The sequence below is a fragment of the Tamandua tetradactyla genome, chromosome 20, assembly GCF_023851605.1.
Source record: "Tamandua tetradactyla isolate mTamTet1 chromosome 20, mTamTet1.pri, whole genome shotgun sequence".
NCBI classification, from domain to species: domain Eukaryota; kingdom Metazoa; phylum Chordata; class Mammalia; order Pilosa; family Myrmecophagidae; genus Tamandua; species Tamandua tetradactyla.
Window position 1 is genome coordinate 63036940 of NC_135346.1, and position 22337 is coordinate 63059276.

The 22337-nt window shown below is 50.2% G+C and overlaps 1 protein-coding gene across 1 annotated transcript in view; it reads right to left on the reverse strand.

The window, feature by feature from the left end:
* Positions 1-636: 636 nt before the first annotated feature.
* WNT3A (Wnt family member 3A) overlaps positions 637-22337 on the reverse strand; it is a 58871-nt gene continuing 37170 nt past the window's right edge. The window contains exons 3-4 of the mRNA XM_077138129.1: positions 6824-7089; positions 637-1116 (exon numbers count right to left, since the gene is read on the reverse strand). Of these exons, the coding sequence (XP_076994244.1) occupies positions 637-1116; positions 6824-7089 (746 nt within the window). The remainder of the gene's footprint in view (positions 1117-6823; positions 7090-22337) is intronic.

Consider the following 22337-nt stretch of genomic DNA (forward strand, 5'->3'; position numbering starts at 1 on the left):
GTAGGGAGAGGCTGAGCCAGCAGCTCTGGGGAGCCTTGGAGGTCTGGACCCTCCAACCTGCCTTTCCCGTACAAGGGGCTGTGGGCAGTCGTTGGAGATGCGAGGCAACGAGGGAGGAAGTGGGGAGAGGGACAGGTGGCTTATCCTCTCACTGGGATGGTCTACAGGTGGGAAGACAAGAAGACAGAGGAGAGAGGGCCTGGTGAGGATGCTTCCTGTTAGCTGCAAAGGGGAGGGCACAGCTGCAGGGGAGTGGGTGCTGAGACCTGATCTCGGCTGCGACCTTCCACCAGGCTTCTCCTTCTCCAGGGGTGGGGCAGTGGTCTCCTCTGGGGGCCTGGGGCATAGGAAGGGGTGGGGTCGGCTCTGCAGGAGGCAGGCTTTCCAGGGAGGGGTCCTGGCTTTAGAAGGGCATCAGCAGAGGCCTCTGAGCACCTGGGAGATGGAAGGAATCTTACTGGGGCAGGGCATGGGGAGGGGCTGATGGCCTCTGGAGATAGCCCCCCAACTCCCTGAAAGCCTTGGGGAGCGCAGACTGCTTGGTAGACCCAACTTGCACCGGGAGCCATGCCACTGCACCCGGCCTCGCCCCCCCCCCCCCCTCGCCTAGAGGCTGCAGGTGCCCCGGGCTCGCAGCTACTTGCAGGTGTGCACGTCGTAGACCCGCGTGCACTCCTGGCAGCTGACGTAACAGCACCAGTGGAAGACGCAGTGGCACTTCTCCTTGCGCCTCTCGGTCCGCGTGTTATGGCCGCGGCCGCAGCACAGCAGGTCGCAGCCGTCGATGCCGTGGGAGCTCACGTTGCAGGTGCGGTCGCGCGTGCCGAAGGAGCCCGTTTCCGCGTTGGGCTCGCAGAAGTTGGGGGAGGTCTCGTAGTAGACCAGGTCGCGCTCCGTGGGGACCTTGAAATAGTTGTAGCGCGGCCGCAGCGTCTCCACCCAGCCGCGGGACTCGCGGTGCTTCTCCACCACCATCTCCGAGGCGCTGTCGTACTTGTCCTTGAGGAAATCCCCGATGACACGGAAGTCGGGCTGCGACCACCAACAGGTCTTCACCTCGCAGCTGCCCGATAGCCCGTGGCACTTGCACTTGAGGTGCATGTGGCTGGCGATGGCCTGGGGGGAGGGGGGCACAGGACCGTCAGTAGGGCCGGCCCTTCCCAGCCCTGTCCCTTTTTTTCTTTTGCACAGGTCCTGCCTCCTCTGGGGGGGCCGGGGGTGAGGGGTGCTGTGCACCTAGTCTGCATCCCCTCCTCCTCTCCACGCCTGCTTCTCCCTGCTGGCCTGGCAACCCCCTTTTCTTCTTCCCATCCCCTGCTCCCTAAGCCCCTCCTTGGGACTGCCTGGAGGAGGTAATATGCTCTGAGTGCATCCCCAGCACTATTTGGGGACCTCAGGTTTGAGGTTTAAAATCTTTTTCTAAGGCGTTGCAGATACTTCTGCTGTTTCCCCTATGGGACCCAAGACCTCTGGAGGGCAGGGACCTGTATGACCCTACATCTTTGTCTCTTCAGGTGAGTGCAGTTCTATTTATCTAATGATGGAAGCACAGATGGAACTGTAATATGTGATCATGTACAGTGCAACTGCTCAATAGTAAGGATTTGGGCATGGAGGGAGGAAAGATGTCCATTCTGCCTGGGAGAATCCCAGAGGAGCTGTGCAGGAACAGGGCTAAAGAGGCCCAGCAGCAGCAAGGTACCTTCGAGACCCAGGAAGCTACTCTGTTTATCTAAGTTGCTGGCTAAGAGGTCGGCAGAGACCGGTGATGGAAGATAAGGCTGTAGAAGTATGGTGCCTGACAGAGCATTCTGAAAAGGCCTGGCTGTACAGCGTGTGTTCATTACTATGGGCAATGGGGAAATGGCAGGCTCCCTTCCTTTCATTCTCTGGGTGAAGAAGGAAGACAGTTTATCAGAACTGTCCAAAGTTGCACTGTTCAAGATGGAAGCCCCTGGTCACATGTGAGCATTTGAAATGTGGCTAGTCTAAATTGATCTCAATTTGTTGTAAAAGCAGACTCCACACTGCATTGCCAAGATAGTAGAAAAAAGAATGTGAAATGTTTCCATTGTAGTTTATATTGATTATATCATTGAAATGATAACATTTAGGATATATGGGGTTAAATAAATTTAGTATCAAAACTAATTTCACCTGTTTGTGTATTTATTTTTTTGTATGTTGTATGGCAGGAGTCATATTTCATTCTTTTCCCATGTGAGTTTCCCTTTATTGCAGCACCGTTTGCTGAATTTTTTGTTTGTTTGTTTGCTTCTTGGTTTTTTTTGGAAGTGCAGGGGCTGGGAATCGAACCTGGGTCTCCTACATGGCAGGCAAGAATTCTACCACTGAACTACCCTTGCACCTCCTTCATCTGTTTATTTTTTCAATGTGGTTACTGAAAAGCATAAACATTACATATGTGGCTCCCATTATATCTCTTGAGGACAGTGCTGGCGTAAGTTTTCACCTGGACTCTGGGTCTGCATCCTGCCTCCACTCAGTCCCCCTCCCCATGCTGTTTCTTGAACCCCTTCCTCTCATGTTGGCTCTTTCCCAATTTCAAGTATATCTGTGAAATACTTCACTCTCCCATTGTCCATTTGTGTCTAATCTCCATTTTCTTCCCCTTTTTGTGGGCTGGTTGTTTCAAAGAGGAGCTGCCACTTCCCATGTCTGCCTCCTCAGCCTCTTTAGTTTTTGTTTTAACTTTGGTCAAAGTTATATGTGCACATAGTTTAAGAGTCCAGTAGTTCCCAAGACCTGTTAAGAAAAACAGGAGTTCTGTTCCCACACTCACAGGGACAGCACTTTCCTGATTCCCCAGACAGTCCTTTGCAACTCTGATACCTCTAATGATATGCTTGTGTTACTCCCCCTTGATTTTTCGGTGTTAGGCATTGTCTCCTGACTTCTCACCATGACAGGGGGGAGTTAAGCTGGCTTTTCCCCTCCATTGCTCGGATGCACACTTCCCAGCTTCCTGTTCCACCCTAAAAACTATCGTGTAATTTCAGTTAGATCAATATTCAGTGTTGACTGCATTATGACTATGTAAAATGTCATACTCAGCTGAGTCGTGACATTATGATTACTTTCTTATTTAACTTTTTGCTGTTGTTTTTAATGTACTTACTATACTCCTTTAATTGTCTAAATATTCTCTTCAAGCTATTCAAATACAGCAGGTATTTTATCAATTCTGTCTTTTTGGAGGACTTCTGATAAATTTTGCAAAATTCACATATCTGAAAATAAATCTTTTCTATTATTCCACTTAATTGATGGATTAGCTGGGTATAAAATTCTTGGTTTAAGTTTTTTTTTGCCTCATCAGAATTTTGGAAGCATTGTTCCATTTCCTTCAAGCTTTCATTATTGTTCCTGAGAAGCCTGATGCCATATTAATTCCTGATCTTGTGTATGAAACCCCAAATTTCTTCTTGGAAACTTGGAGGGCTTCTTTGTGTCATAGGCTCTGAATTCACAGCAATATGTCTTGATGTGATTTTTTTCCCCCTCTGTTATGCCAGACATTTTCTGGGTTTGTTTGATATGGAACCCATTCAGTTCTGGAGAGTCTTTCTAATTATTTGCTGAATTCTTCCTCTTTGTAGTCATTGTTACTTATCACTTGGACAGATTCTCTACATTTTCTGTTCATAGGCTAAAAAATCTTATCAAAAGCTTTTGTGCATGGTAGGGACCTGTCAACTCTGACCCTCACTATGGCGTGAGCTGGAAGCACTGTTTCGTTGGGGAATACCCAATTCAGTAGTATCTTTAAATCTCTTTTCTGGGGCTCATCCAGTTCCCAGAGGACAATCATCTGTTCTCCTGCCTGGAGGATAATCAAGCTTGTGTCATCAGTTCATGTGAGCTGCTTATCTTTGATTATGTGCTAGACAATGTGTTTGAAAAATTAATTGTAGAAATATTTTTAGGCCTAGAATAAGTTATCTTCCTCCACAGAGAATTCTGTCTGTTCTTGCCAGGTGCCTGGGTTTACCAGCAGTCTGGGATCACCTTACTCCATCTTTAGGTCTTGAGAGTTTTCTATCCTGCACATACGCAGAAAGGTTGATCTACTTCTGGTCTCCTTTATTCCTCAAGGTCCCAGTCTACACTGAGCAGTGATTTACCAGATATCACACCAGTGGTGGGTCCCTTAGCTGGGTAAGACTGTCAGAAGTTCAACTCATCTTCTTCCTTCTGTTTCAGATCAACAAATGTGCCCCTGGACAAAAGTTGCCCAAGATGCCTAGTCATGGTCCTGTCTTTTCCTGGATCCTTGGCCATTAATTCCTCACCATAGTGTTATTTTTTTATATTTTTAAATATTTTTATTGAAGTATTCTGTATATACAAAAGAGTATGTATGTCATGAGTGTAAAACATGACAAAAGTTCACAAATTGCCAGCCCCAGGATATCAGCTCCTTAGAAATTCCTTACACCCACTTAAATTTTGGTGTCATGGTACACAGATACCATGATACAAGTCAGCCTCTCCCTGGCCTGGGGGAGCCAGTTATTTTGATTATTTGGGGGGGGTCGATTTGGGTCACCACAGTTGATCCAATCAGTTTTATGGGAATGTGGATATGACTTTGTTTTGATGACTGCACAAAGTCACTGTCACCTCTAGATGGACGATTATGGATGAAAGGTTATCTCAAACCCTATCCTGCAAACTCTTTTCTCTTTTTCTTTGTCTACATTTGGGAAAGCAAGGAACTGATTATTTCTTGTTCTCTTTGAATTTTCAATAATACAAATCTTTAAAAAGAAGGGGAAAAAAAAGGAGTCATTATCCCCTTCCCTTCTCTAAGGCATAGATTCCACAGTGTAGGTAAGTGTGCCTTTCTTGTTCTCTTTGAGTTTTCAATAATACAAGTCTTTAAAAAGAAGGGGAAAAAAGGAGTCATTATCCCCTTCCCTTCTCCAAGGCATAGATTCCAACAGTCTAGGTAAGTGTGCTTGGTTTTATTCTTTATATAAATGGGAACATGCAGTATGAACTTTTTTGTGAATGAGTTCTTTCATTCAACATATTTGCGGGATTCAGTCACACAGTAGTGTATAGTTATAGATAATTCATTTTCATTGCTGTATAGTATTCCATTGTGTGGCTGTGCCACACTTTACTATTGACTGCGTAGTCTCTGGTTTGGGTGTATTACAAAGAATGTTGCCATGAATGTTCTAGTACATGTCGTTTGGTGAACAAATGTATTCATCTCTGTTGTGTTATACCCACGAGTGGAATTTCTCAGCTGTTGCAAATATTCCCAAACACTTCCTCAGCAATCATATTAATCTACATTCTTGCTAGCAGTATTATGAGAGCTCCAAATCCTCACCAACACTTAGCATTTTCTTTTTCATTTTAGCAATTCTGTTGAGTTTGTGTTGGAATCACATTGTGGTTTTGCTTTGCATTTCCTTAATCACTAATGATCTTGAGCACTTTTTCATATATCTATTGGCAATTTTGATATTTTTATTTTTGAAGTGGTTTTTAATTCCTTAGCCAATTTTCCTATTGGGTTGTCTGTCTTTTTCTTATTTTCTCATTATTTTTATAGTATAGCTGTTGTATGTTTGTTGAATATATGTATCATTAAATCTCCTCTTCTGTGGGTTGCCTTTTCCAGTTTTATAATGGTATATTTCTTTGAATAGAAGTTCTTAATTTTAACACAATCTATATTATTACATTTTTCTTTTGTTAGTAATTTTTTTATCATAAAAATTGCCTACTCCAAGGTCACAAAATTTTCTCCTAAGCTTTGATTTAAAAGTGTTATTGTTTTACCTTTTCCATTAGGACTTGTAATTTCACATGGTGTGAGGTAGGGGTCAAGGTTAGTTTTTTCCCATATTATCATCCAATTGACTGAGCACCATTTTTTGAAAAGACCATTTTCTCCTCTGCACTGCAGTATCTCCTCTGTCATAAATCAGGTGACTACATATATGTGGATATTCTACAGTTTTAAGAAGGTGGTTTTCATAGGTCATTCTGTGTCTGTAGTTGCCCTCAGTAGGAAGGTTAGTCTTAATTATCTAGTTTGCCATTGTTAGAAGTTGAAGAGCCTTTGTTCACTCTTCAACCTTCTGCAATCTGGTTTCTCACCACATCACTCCACTGGCCAAGACCAGCTGCCATTTTTGTGTGGCTAAATCTAACGGGCCCCCTTTGTCTTTACATGAATCATTTCTCATCGACAATCAGCCCTCCATGTTGGCTCCTCACTGATCTTACAATCAAGTTCTCTAAAGCAATACTCACAAAGTTCTTCACCATTTGGTCCTTGCCAGCCTCTCTATCTCAAAACTTTCTCTTCTTCCTTTCTGCTGTATATTTTACCCAGACTCAATCACTTGTAGCCTTTCACCCCCAAGCCTGCCTGGGAAGCTCTCTCAGACTCTCCCCATCTAAATAACTGCTGATTATCCCTTATGTTTCCACTCAGACCTTCCAACCTTGCCAGCAGAAGTCATGCTTGAGCCTCCAGCCCAGGTCATGTTGCTTGCATTTCCCTATCATAGTACTGCCCACACTGCATGAAAACTGCAATGTGCAGGAGCTCCTGGAAGGCAGTCTTCATTCAATACCTCCTTCATTGTGATCCACACTTGAAACTGCCCTCCTATGGGGATGTACTAGACTTGATAGCTTTGTGTTTCAGACAATCCTGGAGCAGAGGTATGTGGACCCCAGCCTGGCCTCCACAGACAGCCCTTCCCCCACCCACCATCAGCCCTCATCAGGCCACACCTTGCTCAGGAAGCTTGCAGGGAACCCATGGACATACCTGGCGCCCAGCCTCGTTGTTGTGACGATTCATGGCTGAGCGAGCATCTGGCCGGTTCTCCCGGGCATCCGCGAATTCCCGAGACACCATCCCACCAAACTCGATGTCCTCGCTGCAGCCACCCCACTTCCAGCCCTCACCAGGCAGACCCTGATGGCGGCCACTGCAGCCACAGATGGCAGCAGAGCCCTCTGCACAGGAGCGGGTCACTGCAAAGGCCACACCGGCTGAAGCAATGGCGTGCACGAAGGCTGACTCCCGGGTGGCTGAAGAGAGAGGGGCAGGCACGGGAGGTGAGTGGGATTACCACAGGGTGCTCAGATGGCAGAGCCAAACATGGACCAGGGAACAAGAGGAACTGCCTCTGGGGAACCAGCTGAGGTTACCCAGCTGGGCACTGGTCACCCACTGACAAACCAAAATGGCCTCCAGGCACCCACTGGAGAGGGCAGGGGCTGTTAGGCTAGCCAAGAAGTCAGCTGGATTTAAGCAGTTGAGGACTGCCGTGGTGAAGGGATGGGTGTAGAGCTCCCAGAGAAAGTACAGTTATCCCTTCCACATCCTGGGGTTTAGGGGCACAGAGCTCCCGCCATCTGGAAAACCTGCATAAAATTTTATTTCAAGGTTTCAGGAAACTCTCTAGCTGCCTCTTGATTGGCAGATGCTGCTTCTCCCATTGTTTTTACATTGAGTAGGCTAAACCTCTTTTAAAATATTCAAACCAGCATTTGCTGGCCTGAAAATCTGTAGGAGTAGATCCTTCACCTTCATTTTCCTTTAGGGACTCATATAAAGGACCCGACCTTTTCTCATGTGATGCCAGAGTCTACTGGAATGCCTTTTAAAAAATAACAATCCTGCACATTTCTAGCTTCCATGTATCACCTGTGGCTTCCGTAAACTCCCCCTCCCCCCAAATTCCCATTTAATTTCATATGCTGACCAGCTATATGTGGAAATTGCAGTGGATAAGTCATGATGTAAAAGGGATAATTGTATCCGGATGGTCAGTTGAAAAAAGATTTTCAACATCACGTGTTATAGGGAAATGCAAATGAAAAGTGCAGTGAGGCACCATCACAAACCTATTACAATGGCCAAACTTCAAAGACCAACCATACCAAGTGGTGGCAAGGACGTGGAGCTTTGGAATTCTCATCCACCATTGGTGAGAGTGTGGAATGGCACAACCGCTTTGGAAAGCAGTCTGGTGGCTTCTCAGGAGCCACACATTGGTTTGTTTAAACAAGAGAAGGCATGGCCTCACATAAAGACTTGAAAGCAAGTGTTCCCAGCAACTTTGTTTGTGATAGACCCTAACTGGACACGTCCAAACATCCATCAACAGGTGAATTGATACAAAATTTAATAGCAGGCCCATGAAATGGAATTCTATTTAATAATAGAAAGGAACAAACTGTGGTGATGATCACACAACATTGAGAACTTAATTAACGGCACTGAATTATGTATTTGAATGTGGTTAAAGAGGGTAATTTTAGGTTGTACATATGATAACTGAATACAGATTTTTAAAAGGTCCATGGAACTTGCACAACATAAACAGAGAACCCCGAGTTAAACCACAGACTATAGTTAATGGAACAATTACAAAAATGTGTTCTCGGGCAGGCCATGGTGGCTCAGTGGCAGAGTTCTCGCCTTCTGTGCCAGAGACCCTGTTCGATTCCTTGTGCCTGCCCAAGCAAAAAAAAAAAAGTGCCCTCACCATTGTAACAAATGTTCCACACCAATGCAAGGTGTTGGTGGGGTGAATTTTCGTGATTGTTCTGTAAACCCATAACTTCTCTAATAAAAAACAATATGGAAAAAACTAACAAAAAAAAAGAAAGAAAATACAAACAAGAAAAACCCAATATGGATGAATCTCAAAATAATCATGCTGATTTAATCATGCTGCCTAAAAATAGGCAGACAGAAAAAAAAGAGTACTTACTGTATGATCTCTGGCTGGTTTGAAAGGATGTATGTCCCCTAGAAAAGCCATGTTTTAATCTAAACCCCATTTCATAAAGGCAGAATAATCCTTATTCAATACTGTATGTAATTAGATCTTCTCCCTGGAGATGTAACCCAATCAAGACTGGCTGTTAAAATGGATTAGGGGAGATGTGTCTCCACCCATTTGGGTGGGTCTTGAATAGTTTACTGGAGTCCTATAAAAGAGGAAACATTTTGGAGAAAGGAGGAGATTCAGAGAGAGCAGAGCAGAATGACGTAGCCACAAAAAGCAGAGTCCATCAGCCAGCGACCTTTGACGATGAAGAAGGAAAATGCCTCCCAGGGAGCTTCACGAAACAGGAAGCCAGGAGAAGAAGATATCAGATGGTGCCGTGTTCCCCATGTGCCCTTCCAGCTGAGAGAGAAACCCCGACTGTGTTCACCATGTGCCTTTCCAGATGAGAGAAAAACTTGGACTCTGTTTGCCATGTGCCCTTCCACTTGAGAGAGAAACCCTGAACTTCATTGGCCTCGTTGAACCAAGGTATCTTTCCCTGGATGCCTTAGATTGGACATTTCTATAGACTTGTTTTAACTGGGACATTTTCTCGGCCTTAGAACTGTAAACTAGCAACTTATTAAATTTCCCTTTTTAAAAGCCATTCTGTTTCTGGTATATTGCATTCCAGAAGCTAGCAAACTAGAACAATCTCCATTCTATGAAATTCTTGGGCAAATCAAATCTCTAGGGAGCTCTCAGAGGTTTCCCAGGGCAGGAGAGAGGAATCCCCAGGGGGCACAAAGAAACTCTGGCCAGCGGTGAGGTTGGGTAGGTGATAAATGTTCATTATTTTGATTGAGATGATTTCTTGGCTGTGTTCATATGCCCAAACTTCAAATTGTGCACTTTAGCTCCGTACAGCTTCATGTACATCAGTTATACCTCAATAAGGCTATTGACAAAAAGTAAGATTCTAAGTTCAAAATGGGAAAAAAGAAGAGAGGCCTGTGCCAAGATGTGCAGGCTATATAAAAAGAACTGGTGGGCCTGGGAAGGATGCTGGGATAGTTTAGGTAGGAGGTGAGGGAGTGAGCTAATTCAGGCAATACTAAGGACCTAGAATGCAGGGTGCGGTAGTTAGGTTCAGGTGTCAACTTGGCCAGGTGAGGTGCCTAGTTCTGTTGCTGTGGTCATGAGCCAGTGGTAAGTGAACCTCATCTGTTGCTAATTATGTCTGCAGTAGGCTAGGAGGTGTGCCTGCTGCAATGAATGCTGTTTGACTTAATTGGCTTGGGCTTAAATGAGAGAGCTCAACGTAGTACAGCCCAAGCAGCTCAGCATACCTCATTTCAGTACTCATAGCTCAGCCCAGGCATTTGGAGATGCGGAAAAGAATCAGCCCGGGGAAAGCTGTTGGAACCCAGAGGTCTGGAGAGAAGGCCAGCAGAGATTGCCCTGTGCCTTCCCATGTAAGAAAGATCCTCAGGTGAAGGTTAGCTGCCTTTCTTCTGGAGAACTATACATTTTTAACTAAATAAATCCCCTTTCATTAAAAGCCAATCCATCTCTGGTGTGTTGCATTCCAGCAGCTAGTAAACTAGAACACAGGGTGATGCTGATGGGGCGGGGAAGCCTGAGGGTCTTGGGGAGGCAGTGCTCCTAGTTGGGTTTGGGACTTTAGGCTGCATGTGCCTCTCCTAGCTGGATACGGATACTCCCCAGGGGTTCTGGGATTTCACAGGTACCTCAATTAAAACCCTGTCAAACAAGTACAGCAATAGTAAGGACTGCAGCTGGTATGGTGGTAGGTCAAAGGCCAGAGATGGTGAGAGGAGGAAGGAGGAAGGAACTGGGAGGGGGGATGGGGGAGGAAAAGGAAGGGGAAGGAGTTGTGAGAGGGGGAAGAGAGGGAAGGAATGGGGAGGTTGGGAAGAGGGAAGAGATGGGGAAAGGAGTGGGAAGGAGGTGGGGCAGGGAAAATGAAGGGTTGGATGTAAGGGAGCTGTGCCAGACTGGACTGTTTGGAGCACTGTGAGTCAGCAGGTCTAGTGGAGGGGTTATGGGGCCTGCTGTCCCCAGCAGGAGGGGATGAGCTGGGTAAGGGGCTTCCAGTTCAGGTGCCTGCTGGGTGGGTGCGTGGGAGAATTGGGCCCTTTCTTGAGAGCGCCGAGAGATGGTGGGTCCATGGAGGAGACTCATGGAGATGGGGAGGGATGGTGGCCAGGGGGAAAAAGGCAAATAATTGGACAGGGTCCCGAGGCTTGGTGGGAGGAGTTAGAGGGAAGCCTGGACAGCTGAGAGGAGGCAGTTGTACCATAAGCTTAAGTGTGCTGAGAAAGAGCTAAAGGAGAGCAGTTCTGTGTGCGCCTGAGCATGTGTGTGCAGTGATCTGGCCTCTCCATGTGGCCAAGTCCCCCCCAGGCCATCCTTCCTTTCCTGCCACTGACTGTGTCTGGCCCTGAACAGCTCCCACCTGAGCAAGAAGAGCTCGCTAATGGGACCCCCGGCCTCTCGTTTCCCCCACCCTCCTGGACAGACACCTACCCCACAGGCTGAGCTCTCGGTGAAGCCATGCCCTTCTTGAGTTTTCCAGTACTGCCTGCCCTCCAGCACACAGGCAGACTCCTTGCACAACCTGCTTCCCTTCCCAGCCCCACTCCCTGGCCTCCAGCCACATTAGAGGCCATTTGTCCTTCCCATGGGTTCTTTCCGGCTCCTGCTGTCCTTCCTGCTGTTTCTTCTTTCCTGTGGAGCAGCTTTCTGGGGCTTCCCGGCATCGCCGGTGGCCCCTGCTGCACCAGGCTCTACTGCACGGCCACCCTTTGCCCACCTGCTTACCCCCCTTCATCCCCTTTGCCCAGAGCTCCCTGATATGTCTTACTCATCTCTATTTTTTTATCCAGAGCATGAGGACCTGTATTACAGGAAAAAGCCAGAGCTCTGAACTGGGGCAGGGGCCCAGGAGGGTCTCTGCTTCTCCACCTGGTGCTGCTACATCCCCTTACTGTCTTCTTCCCCAAAGCCTAGTCAGCATTGTGCCTCTTGCACTTCAAGAAATTTCAAGCATCCCCCTCTCCATGCCCCCATATTTTTCTTTAATAATACAACTGGTCAGTTCAACAAGCAGGCCTGAAGTTGCATGCCTGAGTGAATAAACGTCAGCCAGATGCTCAACAAATATCCCGTATGTGGACACAATCCATGTCCTCTTGCTGTCCCTCCCTCTAATAGAGCCCGCTGCCCTGATTTTGACTTCTAAAGAACTGAAGCTGTCCTTTCTCCATTCCTCTGGGGTGATCTTAGCTCCTCATGTCCTTACCTCTTTGGGGTCCCAGCCTGGTGCCCCCCCAGCCCCACCCTGGCCTGGTCCATGGCAGTGGGCCTGGGTTAAGGGTTGTAAGTGGGGTGGCCTGTGAGCTCCCTCACTGGGAAGCACAGGCTCTAGCTGACTGTGGTGTGGGTGTGTCTGAGACATTACTGGGCCAGCCAAGGTTCTGGGGCCCACGGTGCACTGCCTTCCCCACCTCTACCACTCCTGTTCTTGGCTGGTTGAGACTGCCTTCAGATGAGCTTTCTCAAGGCCGTCTGCATTTTCAGGCCCTGAAATACTGAGCCTTCCTGCAGCTCAGGGCTTTGCATAGTCCCCCCCTGCACTGTCAGCCCCTCCCTCGGTTGCTGTTCTTTGGCTCCTGAGCAGACCTAGAAAGATAAGGGGAGAGCAGAGCCTGGGGCCAAGGCCCTCTCAGGCCTCACCACACCCAAGCAGGGTTTGGAGAACCCTGCTTATCAGAGCTCAGGCAAACAAGTCCAGGGCAGCCAGACACACTTGAGGGGTAGGGTGTGCAGGGAAGGGAGAGTGGGGCTTGATCCTTGAACTTGGAGGGAAAAGAGCTCATACTTGCTCAGCTCTGTGACTACCTGTGCGACCTCTCGCTTACCTCCTTCCTCTCTGGACCTCAGTTTCCCCTTCTGTCTGGTGAGGAGATGGGACTCCTTACAGATGGCCAGCCAAGGTCAGCAGGGATGACCAGAGATGAGGAAGCCCTGAAGTGAGCCTTTAATTTGGTCATGAGGAAAAGAAGTCTCTGCCAAGAGGTATAAGACTACCAGGAGAGAAAACCCCCATCTGTGGATCTGCAATAGATGTGGGTCAGGAGATGCTTTGGTCCAGTAACACTGAGGCCACATAGTTATGAAGCATTTCCCCCAAGATATTTGTCAATTACCCAGAAAAAAAGCAGTAATTTTGCATTGGAGAAGCTTGGCAGATAGAACCAAGTTATCAACGTTAGCATCACCGGGAATGGGACAGATGGACAGCACGTGCCTCCCGATACATGCACTGAGAAGGATATCACATTGCCTTTGAGGTGTTCTTGCCAAAAATGTACAACTTGTATCTAATCATAAGAGAACATCAGACAAACCCTAATTGAGGGACATTCTACAGAACAGGCCAGTCATCCTCAGAAGTCTCAAGATCTTGAAGGACGAGCAAAGACTGAAGGAGGCAAAAGGACATGATGACTAAGTACAAAGCAGAACTCTGAGTGGGTCTTGGAACAGAACAAGGACGGTAGTGTGGAAACTGTTGAAATCTGAGAGAAGACTGGTGTTTAGTTGATAGTACTGAACTCTTTTGGACATGGCAAATGTACCACGGTTATGTACAATGCTAACTTTGGGGGAAGCTGGTTGAGGGGTAGTCAGAGTGCCTGAGCACTTTTCTGGAGAGAGAATCCATTGTATTTATCATATTTTTGAAAGGGTTTGAAACAAAAAAATGGTTATGAACCTCAGTCTAGAGGAGTCACAATTTACAGTGGAAGCAGGACTGCTTCCTTGAGGTCTCACTGCAGGAAGGGCATGGCCAGAAGTCAAACCCAGTCAGGAGTCCTGATGGTCACCTCAATCATAGCAAAGCTCTTGGCCAGATATTTCTGCTTTTGATAACACGACAGAGGCAGCTAGAGATGGGGGAGGAAGGGAGGCATCCTGCCTGGGGGGTGCTCTATCCCAGTGAAAGGAATCCCATCTTTGAGATGAAGCTGGAAGTATCTGAGTCACCAATAACATGCCTTCTTTTGAGTGGGCTGTTGGAAACCCAAGAAGGAGAAGGAGGAGAGAGGGTACTAGGAGAGTAGATGGTTATAGACTAAAGCTACTAAGTTGGCTAAGTTGCCTGAGTGTATTCTGGCTGAATTTTAAGGTCTGCCACATTACTCCTACACTGTGATCTGGTGCTGGGAAATGGGGGCAGAGAAGGGAAAACCATCTTCCCCAGAAACTGCTGTAGTCTCATTTAGCAATTATTTGAGTTCATGAAAAGTATGAATTATCCATCATCCACCCACTATCATCCATCCATCCATCCGTCCATCCATCCGTCCATCCATCCATCCGTCTATGCATCATCCATCTAAGATTTGAGAATCCATAAAGAGCCAGGCACAAAGCTCAGAACTGGGAATATGAGATGTGTAAGGTGTTCACTCTCAAGAATGGGGTAAGAAACCTAGATCATTCTTAATTTAAAAGTAATCATTGTTCTTGCATATGATTCTAACCCTCTTACATGTATAAACAAACAAAGATGTATAGTTTTTAAATAATGTTTAAAATAGAAATTGAAAAAAAAGAAATTGAATCACGTTATAAAATCTGTCTTACTTGGTCTTTCACTTAACAAAATATTCTTGATCTCTCACTCGACATTAGTATGTGTGCATGTATGCTAGTGACACAAATTTAATGTTACATTTTAAATAAGTTGATAAATTATAAGATAACTGATAAAAATAAAGAAAATTAAAAGTGAAAAGAAAAAAGAATGGGGTAGGAAATCTGCAAGAAAGCAGATTGCTGCTCGATATGACGGAATTTCTAACAACCCAGGTTGTCTGAATGTTGAAGGAACTACCTGTCATGGAGGTAATTGAGCAGAAAGTGGCTGACCCACCATTAGGTGGGGGAATTATCTACTTGGAGAAGGAGGTGGGTGGATCAGGGAAAGCCTTCCCTATGTTTAGTTGGAAACTCAGCTGTTGTAAGCCAGGTTCTTTGCTGTGGCGAGTCACCTGTCTTTGGGAGTTCACAGTTCAGCAAGGGAGAAAGTAGAGAAGACAAGAATATAAAGCAAAGCTTGAAAACTTGAGATCTGTGGCAGGTCTTGGAAAGGTGCCCAGGAAGTCCTGTGTGGCAGGAGTCCCGGTCAGCTGAGGGAGGGGTGGGAAGAAATGCTACGTGGGGGCTCAGGCTGTACCCTGCAGAAAGCTGGGCTTTGGCAAATTACTTCACTTCTCCGGATCTCAGAACTTTTGAAATAGAAGGGATCTTAACAAATTATTTGTTTGCAGACTTGAATGTCATGGATTCATCAAGTATCAAAGATTATTCGGGGACAGAAATGGGGCTGTCAGGTTTTTAAATGTTGTTGAGAGAGATAATACATGAAAAAAAGAAAGAAAAAAAAAAGACTATCACGATTATTTGAAAAAGGAACTTTTAGCACCAAAAACCCCATATATTTCCAAAGTCCTTTATGTTAAGAGAAGTGGCCTTTGGCAAAAAACATCATGTTTCACCATGAAGCTGATCAGTTGGCAAATATTTGTTAAACTCCTACTATGGTCTAAGTGGATGAGAAAGCTGGAGCCTTTGTCCTCGTGAAGTTGACTTTCCAGTGGGGAGGTCAATGAAGAAGGCCATTTCAGATGTGCACTGGACTGATAAATGCTGAGAAGATGGGTGACAGGGGCACTGGGACCCACTGATGAAAAAACCGGTCCAGATGAGGGGTCTGGTTCTGTACTGGATGTGGGGGACCGTGTCAGCCCCCCACAACGTGAGTGTTACCCCATCTAACAGCTGAGGAAAAGGAGGCTCAGCGTGGGTCAGTGCCTGCTACCAAGCTGCACAGCAGGGAGGGTAGAGCCTGGACAGATGGGGTTGCTGCATCTCAGTGGCTCTCGGGGCTCTACCATATCTGTGTTTCCATGTCTACAGCCTTGGGGGAGTGGGAGAGCCCCACCTGCCCCCCACATCCAGTTCAGCATCTGGCCTGCGGGATCGCACTTCTCCCCACCCCCATGCACAAGTCGATGGGGAGGCAGATATTGTGTGCTCTCTCCTGGGAGGGGAAAAGGCTGTGCAGGGCTAACGCTGGGTGAGAAGTGAAGGAACAGCCCTAGGACTCCCCAAAACATCCGCATCTACCACCTGAGATGACACACAGCAGTCAGGCTCTCTGAAGAACCGGGGCAGTCTGAGAGAGCTGGCTGGAGGGAGCCAAGTGCCTGGGGAGGGGATTCTTGGTTCAGATGAGACCATATAAACAATGAAATCAAGTTCCTCCGGGAGGCAGGACCCTCTGAGTATTAGTATGTTCAGCAGGCTGGACCCATCGGGATGCTACAGAGGGAACTGGCCTGGGTGGAGAATGCCCGGGCAGGGGACAACCATGTGGGCCCCATCTGCAGGGCCCACCCTGAGGACCCGGGTTCAATGGTTCTGGGGTGGGGGCTGATACCATATTACTAAAAAGGCCCCCGGGGATTCCGATGCATCACCCAGGTAGAACTACCTAGCAGCCCTTGGACTGGTTATCACACTTCCTCTGGAATAGGGGCCAGACCCAGCAGGTAAGTGGGAGGCCACAGACACACTGCTGTGACTTCAGAGCAGCTTGAGATGGGACCCCCAGAGGGGACCCTGCCAGGAGAGCAAGAGGAGGCTAAGCCTGGGTGGGTGGAGGCTCTGCTGACACGCTGCTCTCCCTGCCCTGAGTCATGCGTTCTCTCTGGCCTCTATGTGAAGACAGAATTCCTCTCTCCCTTGGCGTCCCAACTCAAGAGCTTGGCTCCTGCCAGGCGGGGGCAGGCCAGGCCTCACTCAGCCTGGGCAGGGTTAGGTGTGGATACAGCTGAGACCTGGGAAAAAATGACCTTCTCACCTAGTAGCTGCGGGATGCTAACCTGCGATGGCATGGATGGTCTGCCCTGGCCTCTGGGTTTGCTTCCCCATAGCACAGTGATGGAAAGTGAGAAGGTGGATGGCGAGCTGGCAAACATGCTGGCTCATTTCCAAACCAGAGCCAAAATTCCCAGGGTATCAGGAGTCAAGCCAGCTCAGTCTGCACACCCATGCCTTCTGGCTGCTCCCCTTCCCTGGTCCTGGGGCAGATAAGGAGGGCTCTGCCCCTGCACGGCAAGCCCGAGGGTGCGGGAGGGGCTTCTCTGTTCTCCATGCCTCCAACAACACTGACCCCAGCATGGAACTCCAGCTGCTTTCTGTGCTGCCACCCTAAGCTGAGTTTGTTCTTGGTGTTTACCGGGACCTTGTTAAACGTGCCTCTGGTGTCCGTGGAATCCCCCAGCAGTGTGCCATGGGCTGCAACACAGCTGGTACAGGGTGGCCTGGATCCCAAGTCTACTGCCTGGTGAGGTTCTGCTGACCCCATCTACCTCCTACCACTTCGCTTCTTCCTGTACCCCAGCACGTGCCAGCGGAGGGAAAATGCCTCTGCATCCCTCCCTGCCTGTGTGCGGACTTCTCCTTTCCCAAGTCTGCAGGACGAACACTCCCCCATTCCAGGCCCGGCTCGCACCTGGCCTCAGGGGGGACTTCCGGATGTTTCAAGCATCTGCTGTGCCCTCCCCTGTTGCAGGTGCCTGTGGGCTGGGGGCTGACCCACAGTGAGCCTTTAGGGATCCCTGGTCCACTCTTGCAGACTCACCTCCCAAAAGGCTGAGCTCTTCCCAGCAGCTCCCATGGGGCCTCTCTCTTCAGCTACGGCTCAGAACACCTACTAAGGGTCTCTGACCTCACTGCCCTCTAACATCTTAGCTGCCCCGAGCCCTGAGAGGCAATTACAAGGAAACCCCACCCCTCATCCACTGCGTGGCCCCTAAGGCCTTGGGCAAGGATGCCCATCACCCTGTGTCTGTGTCCTGTGCCTGCCTCTGCTGTGGTTCCAGCCCAGTCCCAGGCCTGGAGGACAAGGGCGAAGGTGGGGAGGAGGGGCCAGCTGTGCGGCCACCTCATCCCCAGGTCTGCAGACTCCAGTGCACATGGCCAGGCTGGCGGCTCTGAGTCCACCAGGAACAATCAGTTTGCTGGATGTTGTGTGTCTTTTTGTTCCTCATTGAGTTGCAGCAGTTCTTTATATATTCTGGGTATTAAATCAGCCAGGCACAAAAGGACAAATAGCACGTGATTCCACATCTGAGATACATCCGGAATAAGCAAGTTCGGAGAGACAGAAACTAGGTTAGAGATTACCAGGGGCCTTGGGGACTGGGGAGTGGGGAGGTTTTGATTCAAGGGTGTGTAGTTTTTGTTTGGGGTAACAGAAGAGGTTTGGAGATGGACAGTGGTGACAGTAAGGCAACTTTGTGAATGCCATGCATCACACGCGTAAGCATGGTTAAAATGGCAAGTTGTATGTTCCATACATGCCACCACAACTTAATGAAAACAAAACAAGACTGGTCAGAGCCCCGGAAGAGGCAGGAAGAGGCGGACCAGGCCTGGGAGAGCTCAGCCGGCAAGCCTGCTCCATCCCACGGCGGTCAGGACCCAGATGCGCCCTTGCATCACCCCCGGCATTTGATGAGTTGGCCCATCTGTCCCCTTACCAGTGCCCGGTGCCTTTGGCTCTCACCACGCAACAGGAGGGACAGGAAATGCTTGTTCCCAGGGGGGACACCGCAGCCCGGACTGGCCCGACAGACAGAAGGGACAGGAAATGCTTGTTCCTGGGGGGACACCGCAGCCCGGACTGGCCCGACAGACAGAAGGGACAGGAAATGCTTGTTCCCGGGGGGACACCGCAGCCCCGACTGGCCCGACAGACAGAAGGGATCCCGGGCAGCCACCCTGGCCCACCAAGACCCCGCCCCGACATCCGGGCCATCCCTCGGCCTGGGGAGTGGGGGGCTGGCCCCGGCCTCCGGCCCAGCGAAGGAGCCCGGACGGCCAGGGTGGGGGTGTCTGCGGCCTGCGGTAAACAGCGAGCCGCGGCACAAAGGGCCGGGAGAGCCACCTGAGAGTGGAATGCGGGGCCGCGTTCATTGTTGCCACGGCCGCTGACACCACCCGGCCGGCGCGGCCAATCGTCCTGATTACCTGCTGGGGCTAATGAATCTGGCTTTGTGCGGCCACTGTCACGCCGCGTTAGGTCCACAATGGCCCGCGATATTTTATATGAATTTCCCCCTCATCGGTGATTAGGCTATAGCAAGTAAGTCATAGCAACCTGGAGGTATGCACCCGCCCGCTAGGCCGTCGGGCGCGAGGGGAAATCCCTATTCAGGCGCTTTAATACAACACTCTAAAGGGCGTGTGAATTGCGAACAGCATTTTCACTTTTCTCTTGTGCTTAATCTTGTCGTCGTCGCCGGGACATTGTGCTGGAAGCCAGGCGCCGCGGGGTGGCGGCCGGGGTCTCCCCTCAGCCCCTTTTACACCCCCCTCCCACTGTGGAGAGTTAATGATATACTGGGGAGGTGGTTGGGGACAGTGGGGGTCTCCCCCACCTCCTCCGGAGCATATCGTAAATGGCAACACTTTCTGATGCGGGGGGTGGGATGGGGGTGTCAGGGGTCATAACCTGGATTCAGCAGTCTATTCCCCTCCCCAGACCCCTGCCTGGCACCATGAGCTATGGACACCCAGGAAGGGGGGACAGACCACCCCCTGAGGGGCTTCCTGGGGGGAGCTGGTGCCGGGCTGACCAGAAGAGGCTCGGGCAGGCCGGTCTGTCTCCTGCCCCTCAGCCGCCCCACCTGTCTGTCCAGTTCTGTGCAGCCGGGGGAAGGAGAGATGGCTCATCCGGAAGGGCTGACCCAGGGCACGGAGGCAGAAGGGCACAGTTCTGTGGGGACTCACCAGACTGGGACAGCGGCCCGGTCAGGGGAGCAGATGCCGGTGCCCAGCACACACTCACGGAGCACCTGACACCCAGCGGACATCGGGCCAAGGCGGTGATGGTGAAGGCGAGGGTCCACCCTACAGCAAGATCCCAGGGTGTGCTGAGGCCTCAGTGTGCCAGGAGAGTCCACCTGGGTTCATGGGCGGGAGCAGGTCATTCCTGACTTAGCGGGTGACAGGAGAGGTGTTGCCCGGTGGCGGAAGTTCCGGTGAGGTGCCCACGGTGGGTCCCAAATGCTCCTGGGTACTGCCCTGGCTCCCTCCTGGGGGAGATTTGCCCCTGGCCCACTGGGCTCCGTGCTGTCAGGCCCTGGAGTCCACTCTCAACAGAGGCCTGAGTCCCCTCTCCGAAGTGCTTGTGGCCCACAGGCCCCCGTCCCGTCCCCACCCTGCCCACAGGCTTTGCCACTCAGTTGGCTTCTACACAGTGTCCCAGGGTCCAGTTTGGGACCCTGACAGGCCTCTGTGGCTGCTTTCCCTGACTTTCCCAGGACTGGCCGTCCCTACCCGCCCAGGCCTGTGCCCTCCCCAGCCCCCTTCACCTTGCTGGAGGGCATCAAGATCCATACCCAGAGAGGGTGTCAGCCACCTCTCCAGGGAAAGCGGGCCCTCCAGGGGCTGCCTGCCCTAAGGGACAGATAAGCTTCCTTGGTACATCCAGTCACCACTCAAAATTCCTCACATACTTTCTTCCCTAGGCAGGTTCCCTGTATCCTACAACCTGCTCTCCGGCCTTGCCTCTGTCTCCAAACCACACATTCCCAGGCAGCCTCTGCGAGGGTTCGGCCCAGCCCCAGAGCAGGCGGAGGGTGGTGAGTTTGGAAGCAGGAGGCGAGAACACACGCTCTTTCATTCATGTTCTCGCCCACTGTCCACATACACACACACACACGCACACGCACACACACACACATGCACGCATAGCACGAGGCTGCACCACTCTCTTCACAGCTGGCTGGGCAGTGTTCGACTCTGATCAACGAGGCCGCCTCAGCAGGGGTGGCCGGGCCCCCTGTGGACCCTGCCACAAAGCCCGGGGTGACCTATGACATGATTAGGGGTCGCGCTGACCCTAATCCAATCAGATTGATTACGGCGAGCGCGGCCGACGAGCAAGCTCGGCGGCCTCCACAATGGCTTCCCCGGGGCCCGCCTCTTTTGGGGGCACCTGGCGGGCTCCCTTTCCATCCCCTGGCCATTCAGAACCCCTGGCCACAATGAATCCGGCCATTTCTCAGTCCCTGCGGTGGGCCTGGCCTCGGGAGGCCAGAGGTGAGCTGTAGACCCAGGAGGGGGAGGGAGGAACAGCTTCCTCTTTTCCATTTAAACCAAATGCTGAAGGGTTGGGGGTCCAGGAAAAGAGAGGTGGGTGGGAGCATTGCAAGAGAAGGAGAAAAGGAGAGAGGAGAGAGGAATAAGAGAGCGAAGACGGAGGGAAAAAAGGGAGAGAAAGAGGAGGCTGAGAGAGAGGAGGGTAGAAAAGGTAGGGAGGGAGAGGGGAAAGAAGAAAAAAAGGGAATCCAGCAAGAGAAAGGGGGATAAAAAGAGGGAGGCCAAGAGGAAAATGGAGGGAAGAAGGGGGCATCCAAGGAGCAGAAATGTGAAATGAGGGCACGTTGACACACGAGGTGAGGCCTCCTTGGCTGAGGGAAGGAGAGAACAAAGGTCCTGGGGCAGGAAAGCATAAAGCACTTTTACAGGGAAAATGAACTGAGAGATGGGGCAGGAAGACGGGTCTCAGATGCCAGCAGGGGAATCCCAGGGGGCTTTTGAATGAGGGGTGTACCGAGTAGGAGGCCCCCTTCTCCCTCCCCACCCCCACCTCCCAGAGTCCCAGCCAATGTGGCCAGCTCCAACCTGCTGCATTTATCAGAGAGCCCTCTTCTGAAATTCTCTGCCCCACTGCAGGGGGAAGTGTCCTTAGGCCCCTCCCTAGCCCACACGCCCTCTCCCTCCCTGCTCCAACATTGGACTCAGCCTGGGTACCTCCCTGGGCCCCCACTGCCAGGCAGGCCTGGCCTTTTTAAAGAGCCTGTTGAGCTGTGTCACGGCAGCCCCCTCTTGGCCTCCCAGGGCCCTTCACTGCTGGTCCCCACCTAGGTGCCACCCTCGCCTCCTCCACTGACCCCGCATCCTCTGAGTCGCGTCCCTTTGCTGAGCTGCCCTCTGTTGGGGATCAGGGAAAGCCTACGGACTGGAACCAGCCTGGCAGGGTTGGGATCCCGCTTGTGCCACCGTGTTTCCGTTTCCTCATTGTAAAATGGAGTAACCTCATTTTGCAGGTGTTAGGGTTCAATTTGCTGCTGTCTGTAAAACACTGAGGATGTGGCCTGTCCTGCGTGTGTGCCGTATAAATAGGTTTGAGAGAAAAGAAAGAAAACCCTCCATGAGTCAGTTCAGAGGTTTGCTGTCGGTGGGGCCCTCCTGGAATGCCCAGGCATGCCTCCTCACCCTTTCAGCCATTCGTTCGCTGCACGCCCACCAAGTGCTGGGAGGCTACAGGCACAGAGAGAACTTGCTCAAACCAGAGCAGGTCCCCACCTCCCTCAGGCCCCTGGGTCTGATTGCTGTTCATGGGCTCACATGTTGAAGGAGCCATGGAAACGTGGAGCTGCCGAAGGG